The following is a 25,229-nucleotide window of genomic DNA, read 5'->3' as shown; positions in this document are numbered from 1 at the left end:
TCCCTAACATATTGCACATCAAACAACAGAAATATCCGAAGTGAAGTGTTTTGTATACTTTAATTGGAAAAAAAGGACAATAAAAGAAAATATCTGTGGCATCAGGCCATCCACGTTGAGGACAACATCGTAATCAAACATGTTGCTATGGGAAACACCTCCTCAAACTCCAATGACACTGTGTTATTGTCTGCCTGACTGACCATCGTAATTTGTAGATCCTTGTAGATAATCCATTAAACAGTATTCTTAATTTTTTGATGTGATTAGCAAAAACCTCAGAATCTGTATTTACCGCCATGTATGCGTGTTCGTATGTATGTGTGTATGTATGTAAGCGTGTTTGTATGTATGTATGTGTGTTTGTATGTATGTGTGTATGCATGCGTGTTTGTATGTATGTGTGTATGTGTGTATGCGTGCTTGTATGTATGTATGCGTGTTTGTATGTATGTATGCATACTTATATTTTACATTGCATTGCTATTGCTGCAGTTCCAGCCGTTGTTACTGGAACAGATCATTACAAATGTTTCTAAATCTATATGTTGTATCAAATTATTGATTTATTAAGTAAAGCAGTCTTGTTTTAAGTGAGATTATGTGCAGCAATCCGATCATTATTGCACAAGGAATTCCTAATTCAAGACCCCTTATCCCTTACACAACCGTTTCATAGTTCTGGAATGTGTGTGTGTGTGTGTGTGTGTGTGTGTGTGTGTGTGTGTGTGTGTGTGTGTGTGTGTGTGTGTGTGTGTGTGTGTGTGTGTGTGTGTGTGTGTGTGTGTGTGTGTGTGTGTGTGTGTGTGTGTGTGTGTGTGTGTGTGTGTGTCCTACATCCAGCTTTAGTGTTCTAACTGGGTCACCAGAACCCAGCTGCAGTACTGCATCACTGGCTCAGAGAGCATGTGCAGACACACACACACACACACACATACACACGCACACACAGTGTAGCAAAGTTATATGTAGCAGAGCAGAGACATGCTACATGCTATATCCTTAATGGGAAAGTGTGTGTGTGTGTGTGTGTGTGTGTGTGTGTGTGTGTGTGTGTGTGTGTGTGTGTGTGTGTGTGTGTGTGTGTGTGTGTGTGTGTGTGTGTGTGTGTGTGTGTGTGTGTGTGTGTGTGTGACAAAGAGCAACTGGGGATGCGTTGTCATGGAGATCCTTTTGGCAGCCCGCCCACAAGCTGTATGTCGGTGGGCATCACACAGTGAGGTGGGGGGAGTACGGGTGGAGAGTGAGGCAGTGTGTGATTGGTCACACCCCCTTCTCTTTGTGTGGCGCAAGGGATTGTGGGAAGCCCTTGACTGAATGCCCATTTGTGTGTGTGAGTTGGAAAAGAGTGAAGGGGGCTGAGTGTGTGTGAATGCGTGCGCGCGTGAGAACAGAGGAGGATGACGCCTGTGTGTGTGTGTGTGAGAGGGGAGGGGGAGGAGCACAATGTGTGTGAGAGAGAGGAGGATGAGCTAGTTTGTGTGTGAGAGAAAGAGGGAAAGAGAGAGAGCTGCGCTGCCATCAGAAGCTATACTAGCTCTACCTGGACTCTATTCTTCTACAAGACTGGACCACTATCAGCCAAGGTTTGAATCTGCCAGCACACTCTCTGTCTGTCTGTCTGTCTGTCTGTCTGTCTCTCTGTTTCATTAGCTAGCTTGTTAGCAGCAGCTGCTAGTTAGCATTAGCAGCTCAGCGTCACAGCTCTTCAGAAAGGAAGAGAGAGAGACAGACAGGCAGAGCTATAGACAGAGAGAGAAGGAGAAATGCAGGTTTACTGTGGTAAAGAGAGATAATAGAGGTTTATATAAAGCAAGAGAAATATAGGAATAGAGGGAGAGAGGGGAAGGGAGGGAGTGCATGACAAAAGGAGGGGGTGTGGTTTAGTGCTATGGACAAAGGAGGCTGGCCGATTGTTTACTACCACTGCAGTGAGAGAGACATGGACGATCAATGTTCCAACATGATCCCTCCATTACTCTCTCTTTCTCTCACTCTGCCTCACACAGCTGCTCCTCTCTTTCATCCTTTCCTCTGCATCACATTCTCTCCTAATCTCTCTCCCATACAGTAGCTCTCTCTCTGTCTACAGTGTAGTAGTAATGGAGGGAGCAGGGCTGTATACTAATGACTGCTGCCACAAAATGGCTCTTCTTTACCTCCAATTCCGTGATTTAATTCCCATGACTGGATCATGATTACTAATGTTGACGCAGAATCTGAAAACGAACAGTAAAACTCAACAGTTGATGCTTTCACTCCACTGGTGACATGTGTATGTAATGACGTACTACCATCTGTCTGTATGAGAGCTCGCTGCCAGCGCTGACTTTGGTCACTCTTGTGCCCTCTTCAGCAGTAAGAGATACGTAGTCATGGTAGAAAGCAGCAGTAGTGACAAGAGTAACAGCAGCAGAACTGCATAAACCTCAACAGCTGGTCAGGAAGAAGGTACTAGTAACAGAAGTGGTGATGTTCATTCGGGTTTGTTTACAACTTGAGTCTTATTTTGCTAAATCAAAGTGACACTTAAGATATTTTAAGCTATTTGCAAGGTCAATACAGCTGGTAACAGAAAAAGTGTTTGAATGCGTACATTAACAGGTTTATGATATCACTGGCCCCGTCTTAAAGGTAGGGTAGGTAAGTTTGAGAAACCGGCTCGAGATACACTTTTTGTTATATTCCATGGAATGCTCTTAACATCCCGATAGCAATGAATATCTTAAGTGCTTTGACAAAAAATCCATAAAAAAAATGTCATCTGTGGAAGCCGTAATACTGTAAAAAGTACGACCAATCATTTTAGCCGGCCCGGCTAAAATAACTGGATGGCCTACCTGCCTGTCAGCCTTCCATCTGTGCACAAACTTATCTCGTGCCCTCATTGGTCATGTGCGCGTTCATGTGTGTTGGAGGAGGGGCTCTATAAGGAAGTGGCAGATTTTCTCCGGTTGTGAATTTTCAAATTCTAGCGATCTCGAGCCGGTTTCTCAAACTTACCTACCCTACCTTTAAGACACGAGTGGATCTGACTTTAATTACATTTGACTCAAGTGTTTCGTCAACTTAATGTGTTGCTTAAAATAATACTTCTGCATACAGTATGTGACACTGTGAGTGTTGCACGGCCAGATACGGCTCAAGAAGCTGACACAGATAAGGAAATATATGATACATTATGATGTGATATGAATGATAATGGGACACATCGACGTCTGCCCTCACAGTGCCGTGGACTGTACGTAATGTTACTTTGATCCGGTTACTTATGTTGTGGCAGATATTTTAGTAAGCTTTCTTAACGCTAATGTTATAATAGTCAGATTGCTCTGAAGATGGGAGGTGATATTCTATTAATTTGCTCCTGCTTGCTCCGGAGCAGGTTTGCCGTTCAGCATAAGTTACCATGGAGATCTAGCCCGCTAAGAAGAGAACCAGCGTCGTAGGACCGGAAACCCCGAGTTAACCCTGAAGTTACCTCGCTAAGCGAAGATCCGGCTTCGTAGTACAGGCCTCTGGACTACATGGAAAACCTAATCTGGGACAACACAGTGACAGAACTTGGTAGGGTACCCAAGTGTAAACAGACACATAATAAACACCCAGAATTTCTAGTATAAGTACGACCTCCTGTGATGTCAGACAGACACTGAAGATTTATTGAAAGTTACAGCCGGAGAAGTAAACAGACATTTGCTGCAGCAACAAAGTGAACAAAATATGATAACATTTCAAAGCAAGCTCAGTTCCTATCAGGGGAGTGAGGGCAGGGGCTATCCACCTGAAGAGATGTCCTCACTGCTCTCTGACACTGAGCGTCAGCTGGTCCTGTTATTATCTGAAGACGAGATTGTTTTATGAATGTTGGGGCAAGCTGAATCAACTATGAGAGTCATCCCAATACACAGCTGAGGGATAAGACTGTTGAAGCTCCGAGGTTGTTAGCCTGCAGGAGACAGGGCAGAAGCTACGATGATTAGAACATAACTTAACTTAAGGGCCATATAGAAAATAGTATATCAGGGTCTTAATTCATCTTCCACCACAGCCTGATAAACGTAGGGGACACGAGGTTGAAGTATAGTTGATTTCTTTTTCTTCTTTTTTTTTATTGAGAAGAAGCATACAAGTGTAAGCAATAGTACAGACTTCTTTGGGGTGGAAATCATGCTTCCCTTTTTTCAACATAGAAGACAAACATAACAGCCAACAAGAAATAATAAAGAAAAAACATAGCATGTCAGGAATAGCATACTTAATGACCTAATACTTAATCATAGAAAGAACATACCAAATAGTATATATATAATACAAATAAATAAATAAACTTAAAGGGTGCAGATGAGCCCAGACTATCCCCCCACCCTTCCCTCCCCGAGCAGTGCTACCCAAGCCATTAAAAAACGATTGTTTGTGCAATGCATTTCAGCCGACCGTCCTCCTTATAAATGAAACCATTGGACCCCACATCCTTTCGAATTCCCCCAGTCTATCTTTTAAGATATATCAGAGTATCAGTCAATGCCGTAATCCAACCTTTAAAACTGGGCACATCCTTTAATTTCCATAACAGGAGAATACGTTTCTTTGCACACAGGAGACCATAGGACAGGAGATGAAGTTGTGCATTTCGAAGTGTGTTACATTGTTCAGATGTGCCCAGTATCACTAACACTGGATCTGGTTGTAGTTGGACTTTAAATGCTTTTGAAAAGAATGAGAACCAAAAGTCCTGTAATTTAGGGCATAGCACATAGCTATGAAGTAAGTCTGCCTCTGATTGTTCACATTTCTCACAGATTGGTGACACTTCGGGAAAGATTCTATGAAGTTTTACCTTTAGAGTAGTGCAACCTATGTAAAATGGTGAACTGTATGAACATTGCCTGGCATTAAGGGAACAGGCCTTGTCCCAGGTGTCCTCGGCTATTTCCTTACCAAACTCTTTTTCCCAGTCTTTTTTTATACAGTTTGTATCAACTTGTCCATAGTCTTGTAGTACGTCATATATCAACTAGAGAATGCAATTCCTGAAGAAATTGCTAGTGGGAATGCTTTATGCTGAAAATCTGACGCTAAACTGCTATGCTGAAATGTAACGTGTAAGAAGAAAGTGAAGAATTTAGATTGAAATGATACATGAACACTGGGGGCTTGAATGTGTGATGAGAGAAGAAAAGAGAGTAAAAAGGCTTGGAAAAGCAGCAGAATATTTGAACTGCAAACTTTTGAACTAACTTGATGGTGAATGATCTGTCGCCATGCCAACGGCATTTGATGACATCCCATAATACACTTAGATGCCTTGATGGCTGCATCGTTACCAAAGCTGTGAAGTTTTGGGCCGTTTGGAGCATTTTCACTGAAGTTATGAGAAAACCGTGTTTCATGGCGAGCATTGTGTTGCCATGGCAACGGCATTTGAAGAAACCCCATAATTGACGTAGAGCTGTTGAGGGCTGGACCGGTGATATACAAGCGAAGTTTGAGGGGCGATCGGACCGTGTCCATTGGACTTACAGCGACATTGTGCTTCATGGCGAGTGGTCTGTCGCCATGGCAACGGCATTTGATGACACCCCATAATACGGTTAGATGCGTTGATGGCTGCATCGTTACCAAACCTGTGAAGTTTTGGGCCGTTTGGAGCATTTTCACTGAAGTTATGAGAAAACCGTGTTTAATGGCGAGCAGGCATTTGAAGAAACCCCATAATTGACGTAGAGCTGTTGAGGGCTGGACCGGTGATATACAAGCGAAGTTTGGGGGACGATCGGACCGTGTCCATTGGACTTACAGCGACATCGTGCTTCATGGCGAGTGGTCTGTCGCCATGGCAACGGCATTTGATGACACCCCATAATACGCTTAGATGCGTTGATGGCTGCATCGTTACCAAACCTGTCAATGTGACATCATCGTGTTCCATGACACAGGTGTTTATATTTGAGCTAACGACGACAGCTGTGTGTCACCAATAATGTATAAAATAGGTGGAACATGTTGAAGTCAGTATGAAGTCTCCATCAGACAGAAAAGAATAGGCTCAGACAGTCTGTTAAACTCCAGTGACCACGTTGTTAGCTCAAACACGAACACCTGTGTGTTATGACATCATCGTGTTCCATGACACAGGTGTTTATATTTGAGCTAACGAGGTGTGCAGAGATCAAAGGTTTCCATTGTTCTGAATGAGAGATAAACCTCTTACATGTGAACGTTTTGTCGAAGAACCGTAACAGATATCTGTGAAATTTCAAAACGTGAAGCATGTCAAGGAAGTTGAGTATCTGAAGTGTAATTTTTGTGTACTTTCGGGTTAATAATGTAGCCTTTTTGGCAGTTTAACTAAAGGTGTGCGGCTGCTACCGTGAGCAAATATCAGCCTGAAATTACAATGGGCTTTAATGGAGGCATGTTGAAAGTTTTTGTCACTTCATGCCCTCAAGAGGCATTTTGTTTCATTATTTTAAATGTCATTTTTCAAGCTACGAGATGTTTTCCTACGTTTGTCATGAAAAAATGATGTCTCAGGAATGTAGAGTTTGGGAATTATGGCAGTTTAAAAAAAAATATGAAGGCAAATTTCAAGATTTCCTCCACTCTAGCTGTGACATCACGCACTCTAGTTAATGTTAAAATCTGAAGAAAGCCTCTTTACCAAGGTCTGAACAATGTTTAATATCTCTAAAAGTAAGAATCAGATTTAAAAGTTGTGTTACACGAATAATGTCAGAAAGATGTGTAACATTTTAAAGTTGGAATGAGGTTTCTGAGTGAAAGTATGAATGAACAGTTAGCAGTTGAAGTCGCATGAAGATTTGTTGAAGTCTGAAGAATTTCTCCATTGACTTCAATGGTTACAAATTTGATGAATTATGGGATGTATCTCTGGAATTATGAAAGTTATTAATGATAAAAGTAATAGCCATCGATTCCTGACCGAGCTGAACGTTTTGATGTTTGAACGGAGTTTCTGTGATGTGGAATGTGGGAGGAGAAGAGGGCCAAAATAAGCCGGCGGAATAATAATAAACTTTTTGTCCGTAGCATAACATATAGTTGGAATGCTGTTATCAGCATTCCCACTAAATGACACTGCATGTCTCTCTGCTAAACAGTCTCTCAGACAGTGGTCAAGCTTGTCAGGTATTGCATTCTCAAAGTCATGTTATGGCGCATTTCCACTACACGGCCTCGATCGGTATGGCTAGGCCTCGTTAGGCCTTATTAGGACTGGCTCACTTTATGGCGCATTTCCATTACAGTTTAGGAACTGGGGTAGTATCTATAGTAACGCAGTGTAGGCGGAGCTGTGACGTCATCTTCAATGAGAACCACAGGAAAACAACATCAGCCGTTTGCTGTTAGCACTCAAGCTCACAGCTCCTCATATCTGTTCAGAAACTAGACAAAAGTTAAACAAGTACAAACCACAGACTGTCTGTGTCATGGCGAATACAGTCGCTGGTTTATTTATGTCTGTATAGGCCAGGGGTGGGCAATTATTTTTTACAAGGGGCCACTTCAGAAACTCGAGCTGTGTTGGGGGGCCGAATCAAAAATAAGTTGAACTTAATTCTGCTCAATATACCAATACTGAAAAGGTGTTTTACAGTATGTTAAAGATAAGAAATGAATCAGCTTTATACAAAAAGAAATGAGTGCTTTTGATTTTTGTTTTTCAGTTAATTTTACTTGTTCAGTGAGAAAAATCCAGTCTGTCTTGGGCTTGAACAAGTGCACGGAAATCTGGTTCAATGTCTGAGGTGGATATGTGAAGGACAGCTGAGAGGTGATCATCAGTGATAGAGGATCTATATCTGGATTTGTTGAACTTCATCACTGAGAATGTCTGTTCACATATGTAGGTAGATCCAAAGAGGACCATCATCTTCTGAGCACGTCTCCTGATGTGTGGAAAGTTCTCCTCTTTCAGGGAAGAGTAAAACTCAGGCAGTGAGACTGACCTAAAGTGCTCTGACAGAAGTGTGTCAGACTGCAGGTCAATGAGTTCAAGCTGAACATCACTGGGTGCATCATCCACATGGCATGTAAATGGGGAAAAGATCATGTTCATTTCATTCTCAACTGTTTTGAAGTCTTTAAATCGCCTTGAAAACTCACCATGCAGTGCTTCTAACATGGATGAGTACCTCTGGAGGTGATCAGCTGATGGTGTGGCTTCCTTCAGTGTTGGCAAGTGCGTGAGAATGTTGTCCTCCATTTGGCTTGAGAGAAGCGTAGGAAGATGAGTAGCTGGGCAGTGTCACGTACATCGCAGCTCTCATCCAAAGCCAAGGAAAAAAAGTCAAAGTTGACCGCTTTGTTCTGCAGCTGAAGCTCCAGATTTCCCGCGATGTCCTCAATCCTCCTCGTAACAGTGCGTCGGGAGAGCGGCACTTTCTCATTTCACTTTCGCAGAGTCCAACAAACACTCCTTAATGAACTCTCCGTCCGAAAACGGTTTACTTTTCTTTGCAATTTTGTGGGATAAGACATAACTCGTCTTGACAGCTGCATCTCTGGATGTGGAATGTTTTGTGGAAATATGTTGTTGGCTTTGCAGCTTAGCTAGCAAAGCATCCGACCCCTTTTGCCCGCTCTTCCTCAGACAGGTTATTGTATTTATCTGCGTGTTTGGTAGCATAGTGGCGACTCAAATTGTACTCCTTGAACACAGCGACCTGCGCACCACAAACTAAACACACAGCTTTACCTTTCACTTCTGTAAATAAATACTTAGCGGTCCATGTCTTGTTGAAAATGCGGCATTCAGTATCGATCTTTCTTTTTTTGCCCTTAGCGGACATTTCGAGGACTAGCCGGCCAGCATCACTCGTAGCTGTTCACGGCATGCGCGTTTACGTAAATAAATAAAAAAAACAGCAGCGCCCTTTTCAAAATAAAAGCAACACAGTTAGAAAAGTATTTACGCCATGCAAGCAATACAGCTGTGTTGCTTTTATTTTGAAAAGGTTGCTGTTTTTTTTTATTATGTTAAAATTTATGATCAACCTCACACGGGCCGGCCAAGGCCGGCCAACGGGCCGGATGTGGCCCGCGGGCCGTAAAATGCCCACCCCTGGTATAGGCCGTTGTTGTGAGTCTGGACGGTCGGAGCATATACTGTGTTAGCTTAGCCGATCTCCATTTAGACAACACGCATTTTAAAAGGTTTTTCGCCTGTCGTCTTGTCTGCAGACTTGTCAAAGCATTAATTCATGGTTTTTACTAACCGGTATCAGTATGTTGTTACTTCGGCATCATTTTGAAATGTATTACAATTAAATCACGGTCAAATATGTTCATCTTGTTGTAGTTGTAGCCCCCTTGTCAGCGATTCTCTCTAGTTTAGCAGACTCAGCCTGGCTGTTGGCCCGGAAAGAACCTCGATTTTATGGGGCCAGAAAAACTGTGAAATAGTACCCGCTAGCCGGTACTACGCTAAGTGGAAACGCAACCAAAAACGGGCTCCGCGCTGTAGTGGAAATGCGCCATAAGTGGGTCCTGACAAAATGCCTAACCTGGAGATATCTAAAGAAATCCGCCCTAGCCAGCCCATACTTCTCCTGAAGCTGCTGGAATGATGCAAATGTACCACGGATGTATAAATTGCCAACGCTACCCACTCCTAACTCTCTCCATCTGTCAAAGGTTCCATCCATAGTTGAAGGGGTAAACGATGGGTTTGATGATAGGGGAACATTGAAGGACAGGGCCCTACATTTAAATTGTTTTGTAATTTGTCTCCAAATCTGAATGGTATTATGAATAATCGGGTTATTATTATAGTATGACTTTTTAAGACGCACGGGAGACATAACTATGGCACCAAGAGAGGAGGGTAGGCAGTCTTCTCGTTCCAAGTCAAGCCAGTTTGCGAGTACAACTGTCTCGTCTAGCCAATAGGAGACACAAGTGACCTTTCTTAATCCTATGGGATTTATAGTTCCAAATAAAGAGGAGAATTATCGAGTCTAGTTTTGTGAAAAAGGCTTAAGTAAGATATAAAGGTAAGTTCTGAAAGAGGTATAACAGCTGAGGGAGAAAGATCATCTTCACTGCGTTGATCCTACCTAGTAAGGACATTGGCAGTGTTTTTCCAAAACTATTTTTGTCTTACATTTATCTAGAATGGCCACAAAGTTTGCGTCAAATAGCGAGTCAACATTTATTGATCCTAAATAGGTGAATTTTTCAGAAGCCAATTTGAATGGAATGATCTCTAGCACGCTTGTGTCTTTACAGTGTACAGGCATCACTTCGCTTTTGGTCCAATTGATTTTATATCCAGAAAAAGAGCTAAACAGTTCTATGGTCTCTAATAAAATAGGAACCGAAGACTGTGGTTTCGTTATAAACATCAAAATATCGTCCGCGTATAGCGACATTTTATTTGTAGTGTAGTCTGTATTGTAACCATGAATCTCTGTGTTGGCTCGGATTGTTTCGGCCAAGGGCTCTAATGCAAGAGCAAACGGTAGAGGACTAAGTGCACATCCCTGCCTTGTTCCCCTGTGCAGGTTACATGGTTCTGAGATAGTCCGATTAGTGAGGATTCTTGCATTTGGGTTGGTGTAAAGCAGGGGTGGGGAACCTTTTTCCTCTTAAGGGCCATTTCAATTTTTTCAACATCCTCCGAGTGCCGTACAAATTATTGACCTCTGCTTAAAAATACTAAAATCACAGCCCATTCATTTCGCCTTTCTTTCAGATTTACTTTTTCTTTATGGATATTTTACAAATCACCCCCCTTTTAAACTGTATTCTTGTTTATTAATAACAACTTTTTTTTACTGTCATACAGTATTTTTATACCTGTGCTCTCCGTCAGAACTGCACCCGTCTGACGAGACATATACCACGTGATGACACGTTAGGCTCGTGTTGTGTTCAAGGACCCTGACCTTGGCCAGGAAAAACAGGCACTCGCTTGTTTAATTATTTTGCTGTCTAGATTTCTTTAATATTTTTCTTTTTTGCGTGTGTTTATGAATTACCTCGAGGGCCGTACCAAATGGTCTCGCGGTCCGTATACGGCCCGGAGGCCGGAGATTCCCCACCCCTGGTGTAAAGCAACTTAACCCACGAGATGAATCCTGTTCCAAATTTAAATTTTTCTAAAACTTTATATAAGTAGGACCATTCCACACAGTCAAAGGCTTTTTCCGCATCCAAACTTAGGATAAACAAATCCCCTTCCTGCTGTCTGGTAGAGTACATAATATTGAAGAGGCGTCTGAGGTTATGAAATGAATGTCTGTTTGGAATTAACCCAGTTTGGTCAGGGTGTATCAGTTTAGCCATATAGAGGCTGAGTCTCCTAGGTAAGGTCTTAGCAAGAATGTTCTGGTCTGTATTTAAAAGGGACACTGGTCTATATGATCCCACTTGTTCTAAATCTTTCCCTTTTTTGGAATCACTGTTATAGTTGCCTCGTTTAGTGTTGGCGGCAGCATACCAACCTCATATGCTTTCCTGTATATCCTCAACAAAATAGGAGCCAGCATATTGTTTAACTTTTTATAGAATTCATTGCACATCCCATCTGGCCCCGGGCTTTTGTCATTTTTTAGCGAGTTAATTGTCTTTTTTATTTCCTCGCATGTAATGTCCTTTTCAAGAGAGTCACGATCTCTCTGTTCTAATGTGGGCAGGTCACACGCATTTAAGAACTTCCGGTTGCGCATGGGCCTTAAAGTTGTATAAATCATCATAAAACCGCAGAAACATGTCATTGATATGCCTATGAGAGGTCAAGGGAGTGCCTTCCTCTGATTTTACCCTGTGAATGGCCCTATCGCTTTCCCTCTTCCGCAGCTGTCTCACTAGCAGTTTATGTGGTTTATCCCCAAACTCAAAATATGTCTGATTAGTCAAAATAAAGGCTTTAGAAATGTTCTCAGAAAGTATTTGATTGAGCTCATATTTAAGAGAAGAGATTTTACTGTGCAACTCAGTAGATGGTAGGGTGGCGTTTTCTGTATCCAGTTTTTGAATTTGTTCCTCTAATTGTGATTGTTTAATACGGTCCCGTTTTCTTTGCGATGCCTGGAAAGATATAACACACCCTCTTATGTACGCTTTAAAAGTCTCCCATAACAATATTGGTGAAACATCATCTTTATCATTTGTTTAGAAAAAAAACCTCTATGAGTCTTAATGTATTCACAAAATGGTTTCCTTGATTTTACGTCATGTGATCGGCTCTCCCGATCGGCCTTTATAGAGAGCACCGATCGATCGGCAGAGAGTGAATATCGGCCGATATTGATCGGCGGCCGATCGATCGGAGCATCCCTACCTAAGGCCTATCTTATTATGTTGTATTGGAGGGGGTGGGACATCTATGTGTTCGATTGAATTGAAGTCGGGAGAGGTGCATTTATTGTCATCGGATATTTTCTACACAGTCTGTGAACCGCGAGCGGCGAGCTACTGAAAAGCTGCCCGCGATCGACGTGTGGGAGACCCCTGGTCTCGAGAAATATATTCAAGTTGGTGCAGAGACTTCACGTGTGTAGTGCTGTCACTGTGAAGTTTAATGCAGTGATATTGTCACACCGAGCACAGACATATAGAGTTTAAAACGTGGTCATTGTTTGAATACGGAAGATATTGCTATTACATAGATTATTTTTGGTCACACTTTACAGGTGTAATGTGTAACATATCTTTCTATAAAAAAAGGTGCAAGTCTGTTTATGTGTGGGGGCTTTTTGCGGAAGGTCTTTGTAGTGCACTTTATAGCTGCATTGGAGGACATTGTCAGAATAATCACGTTAACATGCATCTCAGAACTGGTTCCCAATCTTCCTTTCTTGAACCCCCCATGAAAAGCTGAGCCCCCGTGTCCTAGTATGAGGGGCATCGGGCTTCTGCTGTGCCAAGCCCAGGAGAGCAGGGTGGAGGGGGTCCGGCTCACATTCTCTGAAAACACATCACACTGTTAGACATGTTCCTTCAGCACACAGATTTTTATTTGACTCAATCCCACATACACTGGCCTGCTGCCAGAAAGATGCTCAACTACGTTGACCAGCTGTTTTAGGAAATCCGTGAACCTTTAAAAAAAAAAAAAAAAAAACACTATGTGACCTGTTTCTAAAGATGTGCATCTTCATTGGGAAGGGCTTTGATCTGAGACAGGGTGGGAAGTCACAGAGTATGAGAGACTGAATAACACCCTGCTTTAATGAAAGATATTGAACAACACAGAGATTCTGTAGTGAATCCGTCACAATTCAATCCAGAACACAAGTTCCCCTGCATGGGGGGGGGGGGGTCGTCTGTGTTAAAGGGGACCTATCATGCAAAATGCACTTTTTGATGTCTTTTATACATAAATATGTGTCCCGGTGTGTAGGGCTGCACGATATTGCGATTTTTTTCCCCCCTGCGATATATATTGCAATATGAAAACATACAGGAATTGAAGGAAATACCTATTTTTTTTTCGCAAACCATCCTTTCTTGAACTTTAATGCTATACAATTGGTATTTTTTTAACTATATTTAACCGGGAGAAGGATTTTAGTCACGGACGTCTGGATCTTAAGTTATCAGAGCAACAAGCGGAGCTAGCTCGGTTAGCAGCGCCGAACTGCCCTGGAGAAACACATGAAACTACTTTATTCAGTGTTTTTACCTTTAATCACCGGGTCCGTTTGCTTTGGAGATTTGATTGGTGGTTTGCTGTGCATGCAGAGCCTGCATGTCACTCACTCAAGTACCCCTGACATGAGAGCCGCGCAAGTTTTCCTTTTGTAGCAAGCAGCAAAAATAATTGTAACATGATGTGTTTGAGTTAATTTGCCTACTTAATATCGCACGTCCATGCGATGTGAATATCGTGCATGCGCATATCGCGATTATCGTCATGACACGATATATCGTGCAGCCCTACCGGTGTGTCAGGGAACTCACTAAGTGTCAGAAAACAAAACCCTCTCTCTTGATGATCTGTTTGGTATTTTGAGCAAAACACATCATATACATGTTTTTTGTATATTTTTATATATCTGAGACCCATAATATATGCCTAAAAATAGCATATTAGGAGACCTTTAAGTGGCATATGGTTCACTTTGAAGACACGTAGTGGTTAGCTTTAAATTATATGGCGTTTATTATTATTATTTGAGTCTGTTGGTTTATTTTAGGTAAAGATGAGGGTCTCTCTCTTATTAAACCTTCATTTTTTACCAGGTAGGGTTAGAAATGTTCATACATTACATTTAATGTCTTTATTAGGTAGGCAGAGAGGTGACAGCAAATGAGGCAAGAGAAAATAAAGAATGAGTTGCAGGACAGATCCCAGGACAGCCAGAGGTTTGATTCTAGATGTTTTCAGAGAAGTAGACATGAGACATTCGACTGCATAGTGTTCATATGTCCTACAGCAGGGGTTCCCAACCCCCGGTCCGCGGACCGGTACCGGGCCGCAGAGGTGTTACTGCCGGGCCGCGAAATAGCTGTGAGTTTATCGTAATATTTGCAGAATTATAAATATATAAAAATATTTTATCATAATATTTTTTCAAAAAGTGTTTAATTTTCGCACCTATGCCACCAGTCATATTATTTCATCCAGTAGCTAGTTAATCTTTCACCAGAAAACCGTTGAAAATGGCTTTTATGATGAGGGATTCGGCGGCTCAGCCTTATAAGGTCTCCTCTCGTGCGCACGAGCATGTTACCGGTGCGCCAAGTAGGAAGAGGAGCGCACAGGAGACAACCGTTTGATTGCAGACGGTTATGTTTATGTGGGGAAATGGTGGTGCATACATTATTTGAGATATATTTCAAACTCGGACTTCATTTTAAGGACATGTCGGCCAGGGGTGTAGAGCTATTTGTTTAAACACCGGATTGGCAAAACAGAAGAGTAAACCAGTCTGCCTTGATCTATGAATTAATGTCCGGGACTCTCGGACCCGCAGCTGCCCGCAGCTGCTTTATAGACGGAAACCCTCCTTCACTTCTTAAAACGGCTGCAGCATCCGGAGGCAGCGGCACGTATACTCCGCTTCTGAGAAGTGCAGCACCAGTATGACTGTGTTTAACTTCATCAGAACAGTTTAAGAGTGACTGCAGGCTGCTACGTGTTAACCACACACACATCTACACACATCGAACTGCCCGATTACTCCCCCTTTTATTAGTTTTATGAAGGAGATGTCCAGTCAGTCACCAAGGCGCATGATGTGTGTGTGTATGTGCTCTGCTCAGCTCAGCTCTGTGTGTTCGGTGTGTTTGTGTCTGTCCGACACCGGCATTTGTTTTCAAATGTTTATGAACAGTAATTTACACACATATGGCTAACTCCATATATGCGGCTGTTCCCAAAATAAATTAGTTTAATCTTAATCTCGATGTAGTGCTAATGCTGTCGGAGTGCACCGGAACGAACGACACTATCATAATATCTTCTGAAAACAAATGCCAGTGTTCATAATGCGGCTTCTCCTCGTTTTCCCAGCATTCACTGGATTATCCGTAAATCATACAAACAAAACCAAAACGTTAATTTATCTGTTTTCCCGTTTTGGTTTAAAAACTGAATAACGTCGGTTTTTTGGTTTTCCGAAAAACCAAAAAATGACACCGGTTCTTTTTTAAACTTTGTTAATATGTTTTGGATGCATATTGTTCTAGTATCTGTTCAGGCTGTTACATACAATTAGCCTCTGTTGCTACCTGCTGGTGGTGAGTAAATATTAAAATCAGTTAAAATTGACAACCGGTCCGCGATTTTTTTTTAATGTATCTGCCGGTCCTTGGCACAATAAAGGTTGGGAACCCCTGTCCTACAGGACCTGGTTGGAGAACATTTGTATCCTGTATCCTCTAAGTGACTGATTTCTGTCTTTTCACAGGTGATGTTTCACCCATCAGTATGTCCCCCATCAGCCAATCCCAGTTCATCCCTCTGGGAGAAGTGTTGCTATTGGCTATCTCTGCTATGAACTCTGCTCACAAGGCTGTCACTCAGGAGGCCCTCACCGAACACCTGCAGACATGTTTCCCAGGTAACGCCAGCTCACACACCAACATCTGTCAAAAGCTTACACCCTCCATAAGCCTGTGTACTGATGCTCACCTGTAGGCTCCAGACAAAACTGTTTGTCATAAACGTGTAAGCAATTACATTTTGATATTCTTTATTATCCCAAAGGAAATTATTGTGCCAGATTTATAAAAGATTCACTACAATAAACATAGGACTAATAGTAACAATACTATAAAACTGTACACTATTAGTGCAGTAAAAAGAGAAAATTAAACAACAAACTTCAAGAAACAAAGATGGACAAGTAAAGACTGTAAGATACTGTACAGTGGGGAGGGGTATGGAACAGTACATCAACCCTAGTGGCAGATACATAATACACGGTATTATTGTTTCACAGGATATTGCAAAGCAGATCGTTTTTTTGTAATGATGATAAAGATATTGCACATAGTGGTGGTGTGGCAGATCTCAGTTCTCCTTACTGTAGGGGGAGGAGTTCTAAAGTATCTATATATATATATATATATATAAATAGTATGTGGTGTGTACCAAAGGCAGCATGGATGAGCATCAGTGAATGTGGAGGATGGAATCTTAGTGTTTTTACCCTGATATTGAATTGGACTTTCAGGACTACAGTACTGTGTCAGCCATAGGCGTCATTTATACTGTGGACGCTGGGGACATGTCCCCACCACTTTTGGAAATAGACCCACCCCTTAGCATTTGGATCATTTGGTAAATTGTTCTGAAAATAGCGTGCACAAAGAATGTTCTGCTTAATGCAGTGATGGTAACCCTACCACTTTAACAAAGGGACCATGGTGTCAGCCACAAATGTGTGACTAGTCTTCAACCAATAAAATGAGATCTGTGCCGTGAGAGCCCTGAGTACAAATGTGGAGGGGTCCAAAAAGCAAAAGCCCAGCTCATTATTTCTATTCTAAAGCTTTCAGTTTATTCCGATGAAGCATATGTGAACAGAAGCTAAACTGTGTGAGTATTTCTGAGTGAGATGTGCCTGGACCTCAGGGTAGTGAGTGTTGCTTTGAGTGAGATGTGCCTGGACCTCAGGGTAGTGAGTGTTGCTTTGAGTGAGATGTGCCTGGACCTCAGTGTAGTGAGTGTTGCTTTGAGTGGAATGTGCCTGGACCTCAGGGTAGTGAGTGTTGCTTTGAATGGAATGTGCCTGGACCTCAGGGTAGTGAGTGTTGCTTTGAATGGAATGTGCCTGGACCTCAGGGTAGTGAGTGTTGCTTTGAATGGAATGTGCCTGGACCTCAGGGTAGTGAGTGTTGCTTTGAATGGAATGTGCCTGGACCTCAGTGTAGTGAGTGTTGCTTTGAATGGCATGCCAGCTGCTGCTCCGCACGCTGCTTTAGCTTCTATTAAGGATTATTATCGGGGAATTTTACAATATATTCAAACATTCAGTAGGTTAAAAAAGGTTTCACATATTATCAAGATAATTAAGAAAAAAAAAATGTCTACTACAGTTTCCAAAACTCAAGTAATAATTCTACATCTTGTTTTGTGTGACCAATAACCCAAATATATTCACTTTACACATGTGTGAAAAGCAGCAACATAAGTTTAAAGCTAGCTCCTGAGAAGAGAAAGCATATGTTATACAATAAAGCAATCCTAATAATTGTTGCTTGTAATTTGTCAATCAACATATTGATCAAATCAAATATTGATCAGACAGTTAATAGTAATGTTCCATGGCTGACCTTATCTCTATATTACATGGGTTTCCCTTTTTAGAGAACTCCTCTGTCTTCTCATGTCACCAAAGAAACCGCATTTGTATGATGTAATGATAGGAAACAAAAACACACACACACACACACACACACACACACACACACACACACACACACACACACACACACACACACACACACACACACACACACACACACAGCTGTCTGCCCAGCTGCTATGTAATCTATCAATTAGTTTTGAATGTGTCAGTCTGTGCTCAGTGGTCTCCTCAGACTGTGAATAAAGCATACCTGTTCCCCCCAGCTTTATATCCCCTACACACAGTCAGCCTCACGCTTCAGTCCATCATCTCCTACTGTATTTACCACCTAGTATCCCAATTTGAACAACAACTTGGACATTCTTTGTTACTTTAAGGGACAGTGCCTGATTTGTGAAATATGTCTGTTTGATTTTGATTACAGTCTCATGTCTGTACATTCAGGACTACATGTTGTTACAGGTGTAGGGTGAGCAGTCTCATGAAGTTCTGTTGTCCTGAGGAGGCTGCCGGATGTGGATGCTCACAGAGACTGGACGGTGTATCTAGAAGAATCTACTTTTACTAGTCCTCCTAAATAGAAATTAGAGTTCAAGCTAAGTTTATAGTCAGGGGTGCACACAACTTTCTCAGTGAGGTACCTGGAGTTAGTGTTTGGTACTCCAACTTCTGGCTCCCCTCAAAGTTCCCACGAAGCCCTCTGTATCGCGAATGTCAACGGGGGGGGGGGGGGTGGGCGATCTAACCGCCTTCTGGAAAAGCTTCACAAGTACGTCGGTACGCAAATGCGCTTTGTGACACAAGTGCCGGTACGCATTTCAGATTGTTGCCGCGCATGTACCAGTTATGTGCACCCCTGGTTATAGTCTAGTTGCCAGCTCATAGAGCCCTATAGTGAACCCGGAAATGTTGAGTACCCCAAAGTTTTATGTTAGAAATGTATAGTGCGGGTCTCCAGCACATGGAAATTGCTGGATGACAACCTGCATATGTTGGACAATTTGCACAATTAGCATACGTTGCATTAATTAGCATTATAGCCTATGGGAACAAAAGTTAAAGTGGACCTATCATGCTATATTTAAATGATATATTGTAGGGCCATACCTATATAAGGTATATTTATACGTTTCTGTTTTCAAAATACCAAACAGATCATGCATTTTAGCCATGCCTCATTTCGCTCTATTTGCTGTTTGCTGTCTACGGGGCTGATTCTGTGAGCTGCAGCTGACCACGCCCCCCTGCAGGAGAGGGGAGCCGTGCTCTGATCAAGTCAGAAGAGGGGGAGAAAAATAGATCTCCGTCCTCCGTGTTTTATTATATTATTATAGGCCTATAGAGTCGTTATTCATTTGTTTTAAAGCTCAATAAATAACAAAGAAGACCTTTGACCGGCACTTTTCTAATTTTGTCCGGAAGATTTAAACTTTAACGGACATCTTGACCGGCGAAAGAAAACCTAACTGAAACTCTGCCGCACGGTCCCCTCGTTCCTTGGAAGAGGCGGAGAGGTGGGTGTTTGTCATCTGCTCGTGGACTAACTGGAGAGAATTACAGTGCTTGCCTCGACGGGGAGGGATTGCATTGAATTAAAGCAGCGGGAGCGATTGCATTGAATTAAAGCAGCGGGAGCAAACGCTTGCCTCGGGGAGGGAGAAAAAAAGCCACAGCGGAGAATAAACAGAAGGGTAACCATGGTAACCATGCGCGGGAAGTCTTCTTCCCCTGATAGGTGGAGAGTTGGCCCAATAGCCGTAGCGCCACTTTACTGACGTCAGTAAAGTGTTCAAATCTGGATCAGTTTTTATCGGATCCGTTGCAGCCCCTTTTTTAGAGATTTGGGTATGGAGGAAAATAGAGAGGGTTGTGTTTTCTGACACTTGGTGAGTTCCCTGGAACACCGGGGACACATATTCATGTATAAAAGACGTACAAAAGTGCATTTTGCATGATCGGTCCCCTTTAAGAAATGGCTTGGCCGATTTGGACAATTTTGTTTTGGGGGTTATTGAGGATGGTGAATCCATTTCTGACATTTAGGATCAAGAATGGCAGTTTTAACCAGAAAATGCCAATATTTGTACTCTTATTTTGTGGGCTGATTTTGTTTAATTTTGGGTTGATTTGGAAGATTTAGGGGACTCTGGATCATTTGGATTGAACAGATTGTCTATGTATTGGAAAAACAATTCTCCACAGGAAAGATAATAGCTTTCATCTTGTGCTCTCTGTATCCAATGATATCAGCCCACTGAGAGTACAAATATGGCTAATGGATAAAACCGCCATTTTTGATCCTGAAAATGTCAGAAATGGATTCAGCATCCTTAATGACCCCCAGAACCACTCCAGAATTGGCCAAGCCATTTTTTGTTACTATTGTTTACAAAGGCTATAATGCTAATTAACACAACTTATGCTAGTTGTTCAAATTGTCCAATTGTGCGGGTTAGCATCCGGCAGTTTCTTAGCTGAGGACCCGTACTATACATTTCTATCATAAAACTTTGGGGTACTCAACATTTCCGGGTTCACTATGCTGGCACCTAGACTATTAAAGGTCCCATGTCATGGCCATTTCTACTGATCATAATTCCATTGTTGAGGTATACTAAAATAGATTTATACTGTGCAATTTTCCAAACTCTCATACAGCATCTCTGTATAGCATGTGTATTCACTCTCTGTCCTAAACGGCTTGTTGGAGCTCCTGCCCCCCCCTCCCTGTGAGCCCAGTGTGCTCCGATTGGTCAGCTCGGCCACTCTGTTCTGATTAGTCAACCACCAGAGAGGCTCCGCCCATGTCTAACAGTGCTTTTTTCGGCTCGCTCTGAGCGGAACATCAGTTTTACAATGGCGTCGGTACAGCCGTATATGTTATACGCTAACTAACCGAACTGTACCTACAACTGTTGTTATTTAGGTGCACTTGTGGAAACTGCGCCATGATGCCTACCGAAGTGGAAAACGTCTGTTGCAAAGAAATTAGAAAGGTAGCCTAGCTGACAGTTACAACATTATGTAGCCAGCTAGCTGAAAACACCAACAGTAGCACACAACATTATATGCCAAGATATACACCATACATACCCCTAGGGATGGGTACCGAGCCCCAGTATTAAACGGGCCCCGGGGCTGAATTATTAAAGACCGTGGTACCGTTAAGCTCCGACGTTATCGGTCTTTTTATCGGTACTGGAGACATCTAAAAAATATGTCATGTGTATTATTGCTACACAAACATTATATTGCAGTTTTAGTGTCGCCAACTCCGTTTCTAACATGCAAAAAGACTGCAAAATGCTTCATTTTTTGTATTTTCGATCTCTCCAATCCAGGCGAGAGATCTCTCTCCCCCGCCTGTGTGCGAGGGGGCGGGGCAGTTTACACACACGCAGCTGCTACATGCAGCAATACACACACACGGAGGAGATGGCGGAGAGAACGCGCTCCGAGGTGTGGTTAAACTTTACCCGTCTCGCTCGTTGCCTAAAGTGCAATAAGAGTTTAGCATGTCAGGGCGGTAACACGAGCAATTTGTCTAAACATCTTGCAAAAGTGCACCACATTCAGACGGAGAAATGCACCGGGTTCGACTGTCTTTCTAGTAGCTCTGTAGCCCCGCCCACGAGTAATGTTTCCACGTCAGGTGTTATGTATGCTAGCAGCAACACACGGAGCTAACTCAATGATACAAACATGGGTTAATGATTAGAGGGAACTGAGTTATTTAGTTTGTTAAAGTTTCAGCCATTCTGTTCACAGTTCTGTCATCAGATTATTTAATATGATTTGTTAAAACGTTGTTGTTTCTGTTGATGTGAAATATTATGTATTTCATTTAAATAAAAAAGCAATGTTAGTTTTGTTCACAATTTGTTAATTTTCATTTAATTGTTTATTTGAATAGGGACAATGCACATTAATGAACACTTTAGACAAATAATGCTTCAAGTGTAAATATGCCGGATTTTAGCTTTGAGCTAATTTCCATCCGTAGTCCCTGACATACAACATATAGTTAGTTTACCTCATTTTTCTCTCCAAAAGAACCGATAAGAGTACCGTTAAAAGACCGGACCGATAAGCGGTATCGATAAAAGTAGTAATACCGTTAAAACCTTAACGATACCCATCCCTACATACCCCACACCCTGCAGAACCTCCATAACATGTACAGATTCGATTATAGACCTTTGAGGTGTAGAACGGAAGAAGAGTAAGTTATATTTTACCTGTAATAAACTACTACTGTGTTTGATGAGAAATCAAATCATGGTTTGCTATATATGAATGATATGTTATAGCAGGGTTGCCAACTCTCACGCATCTGGCCTGTGACACATGCTTTCACTCTCAATCTCACGCTCTCACGCTGCCCAAACTATTCTCACGCCAAAAATAAGAATACGAAGACTAGAAACGGTTTTGAAAACTTTTGTCACGTAGTGATCGTCTTCTCAATAGAACATCTTTGATAATGTCTTCTGGCCAATCAGAATCACGATAACGGCGTGGTGTTGTTGCAGGAAGTCCCGACGGAGAATACTTTTGCTGTAGTACATCTCTATATATACATCGATACAACATGAAGTGTTGATAGAAATCAACACGTAATGAAATAAGACCCCACGGTTTGATGATTGATAGGTGTGTGGGCTGTCTTTCATTTTGACACACAGAACAATGGGGGCTATCCACCCTTATCCACAATGTAAAGTAATTCACACAGCCTCTTCTGTGAGGAGCAGCACTGCTGCAGCAGGTTCAGCTTTCAGAACAAAGTAACAAAAAACTAATATGGCATTCATTTTTTTAAATGTGTAGTAATAGATTTATTTATTTTTCTTCTCAAGAGAGTACCAGAATGTGTATTTAATGTTAGTATTTCAAAAGATCTCCTGGGGGACAATCCCCCCAGACCCCCCTGCAGGGGTTGGGTTTTCAGCACGTCAACTCTTTCACCTGTGGGGAAATTGCAGGATTGGCTCCAGGTCGCTCTTTTTATTTACTACAAGACAAATGTGCCTTTTTATTTCATACAGTTCAATTTGGATTGAGACAGGGAAATAATCTAAACCTCACGCGTGGCGTTTCACTGTCGGGGGGAGCGTGTATGTAATTACATTGCAAATACTGACTTGAGCCCCACCACTGTATGGGTTAGCCCTACCATAGATTACCCAACAAACATACTCTGGAGCGCATGCGCAGATCTAAGATCCAGTAGAAATGATAAGTCTGCTGCTTATTGTTCTACTAGGCCAAAATAGAGTCAAAGAGTATATGAGAGTGAGAGTGTGTTAATTAATATATTTGGCAGTTTGGAGTAAGTCTGTAGATTTGTTTGTGTGTGTGTGTTTCATGTATAGGCCTCTCACGATAATTAATTTTGTTGGATACATTTTCCCGGAAATTATTGCGATAAACGATAATATTGTCGGCACCGTTGTATGACCATTTTAGACCACTGACATAATGATAATATATAATAATAATTCAAGTACATCCTTTCAAACTGCTAGTCACATCCTCATGTAAATGGCAATTTATCGAGGTCAGAAAGTTATCGAGTTCATTTTTATTTATCGTACGATAAGTCAATTAATTGCTTATCACGACAGGCACACAATAAAACAGTGGAAACAAACATGTTTGACTTTCATTAGTGAATGAAACTGTGTGCCCTTTATAGTCTGTGTCCATTATTGTGTATTTGTATATATTGTATATATATCCTATATATATGCTAAGGTCCCACTGCTGACACGATAGCAGTCATTTCGTGCGCATATGTGTAATTAAACCGAATTAAACCCATGATATCAAAATCTCACTCCAGCCAGGTACCCAAAGTTGGCAACCCTGTGTTATAGGAGCAAATAATTCAGGGAAGAAAGGCTACTAAGTATTTCCATCAAACTTTATTTTTAGAAATGTACAAAATGAACATGTGTAAATATACATATATACACGGTATATCATCCATTCCTCCCCTTATAGGCGTTTTCGGCATCTTGCCTATCGCAGCTTTGTAAGCTGGTGCTGGGGCTTCTTAGGACGAGGCAGGACGAGTGGTCATCCCGTCATGTGTTGTCCGCCAGATACGCCAGGAGTTTCCTGATCTGGCTGGACGAAATCAAATGCAAATCACAAAATATTAGAGAAACTTAGTTGTTTTAGGTTCGTTAGCTTGCCAGCTAGATTAATATGCTAACCTACGTTTGCTAGTTCAGTGTAATATGCCAACCTACTATGAACAACTAGTGGTTCATATTAGGCTAGCAAGAACATGTTTACAATTGCAATCTTATACGGGTAGTCTGCTACGTTCGGTCATTCATTGTAGCTGGCATAAAAACAATGTTTTCCCTAGCATGCTAGCTAAACAAGAAGGCTACCAAGAGCTAGACATGCTAGGGAAAACATTGTTACATGTATCTCATAGCAGGAGAATGTCTGCATTCACACACGAAATACTCATAGACTCTATGAGTATTTTGTGTGTGAATTCAGACATTCTCCAGCTATGAGATACATGTAAGGCCATCTGCTGACATTGGAGTTGATATATGGAAACGCTAGCAACTTAGTTAGCCCAGTTAGCACTGTGTCAATGGCTTAGCAGCCCCAAAAACGTTTACCCATTTAAACAGTCGTGGTAGATACCTTGTTTGTTTTAAACATCATAAATACACAAACAACAATGCGTACTTACAGGTTGTGTACCCAAATCTCCCGCTGGTCCAAACAAAGTAGGAACAGCATCGTCCTTCAGTGTCCTACGCTGTGCATATCCGACATGAATCGCTGCAATGTTTGCGAAGCTTTGGTCCGTGAAATGCCGTGCACACAGTACAATACCGGCTCGAACATCTGAAGGAACAGTGTTAACAAGAAATGTCAACCACTGACTTCGTCGTGGTTCTGCCCTCGGTAAGGCATACATTGAAGATTTCCCCTCACAAGACAGGAAACAGACCCTCATTGGCATGACTGGATACAGTTTTGAACTGAACCTGAGCTTCCAACAGTATATATGTTCGGCTGGCAGAGGGTGCGGCCATAGCTCTGGGCGTGGCTACTGGGTATCCCTACATAGCGATACCCAGAAAGAAAACATTGGAAAATGAGAAATCTCCAACGAGGCGTTTTGGGGAAGTATTTTCTGTGTTAGAGTTTTACTCCCTACAGGGTGTACTTTGAGGGTTTTTGACTCTGCACACCGTTTACATGCATAAAAACCTTCATAACACACAAGGGGACGGGTAATAACCGGAAAAGCATGACATGGGACCTTTAAGAGATATTCAAGAGATAGAGATACTCACACTTATTACTGAGAGACACTTTGACTAAGGAACAGGGTAGGACATCATGGACATCATGTTTCATAAATAAACTCCCTATGTCTACAGTTAGTTTAGTTTTAAGAGA

The 25,229-nt window shown here is 41.9% G+C and overlaps 1 protein-coding gene across 2 annotated transcripts in view; it reads left to right on the top strand.

Moving 5' to 3' along the window:
• The window catches only part of LOC117485605 (storkhead-box protein 2-like), a 92,525-nt gene that overhangs the window by 52,326 nt on the left and 14,970 nt on the right, over positions 1–25,229 (top strand). Inside the window, exons 1-2 of one of the 2 annotated variants that reach the window (XM_034134212.1) lie at positions 1,314–1,586; positions 15,885–16,037. In XM_034134212.1, the coding sequence (XP_033990103.1) occupies positions 15,905–16,037 (133 nt within the window). In that variant the 5' untranslated portion in view covers positions 1,314–1,586; positions 15,885–15,904. Of the gene's footprint in view, positions 1–1,313; positions 1,587–15,884; positions 16,038–25,229 lie in introns of those variants that run through there. The other variant, XM_034134204.1, reaches the window with a different exon arrangement.

The sequence above is a fragment of the Trematomus bernacchii genome, unplaced genomic scaffold (genome assembly GCF_902827165.1).
Source record: "Trematomus bernacchii unplaced genomic scaffold, fTreBer1.1, whole genome shotgun sequence".
Taxonomy (NCBI): domain Eukaryota; kingdom Metazoa; phylum Chordata; class Actinopteri; order Perciformes; family Nototheniidae; genus Trematomus; species Trematomus bernacchii.
The sequence above is the reverse complement of the archived record's forward strand: the minus strand, read 5'-3'. Positions and strand labels throughout refer to the sequence as shown.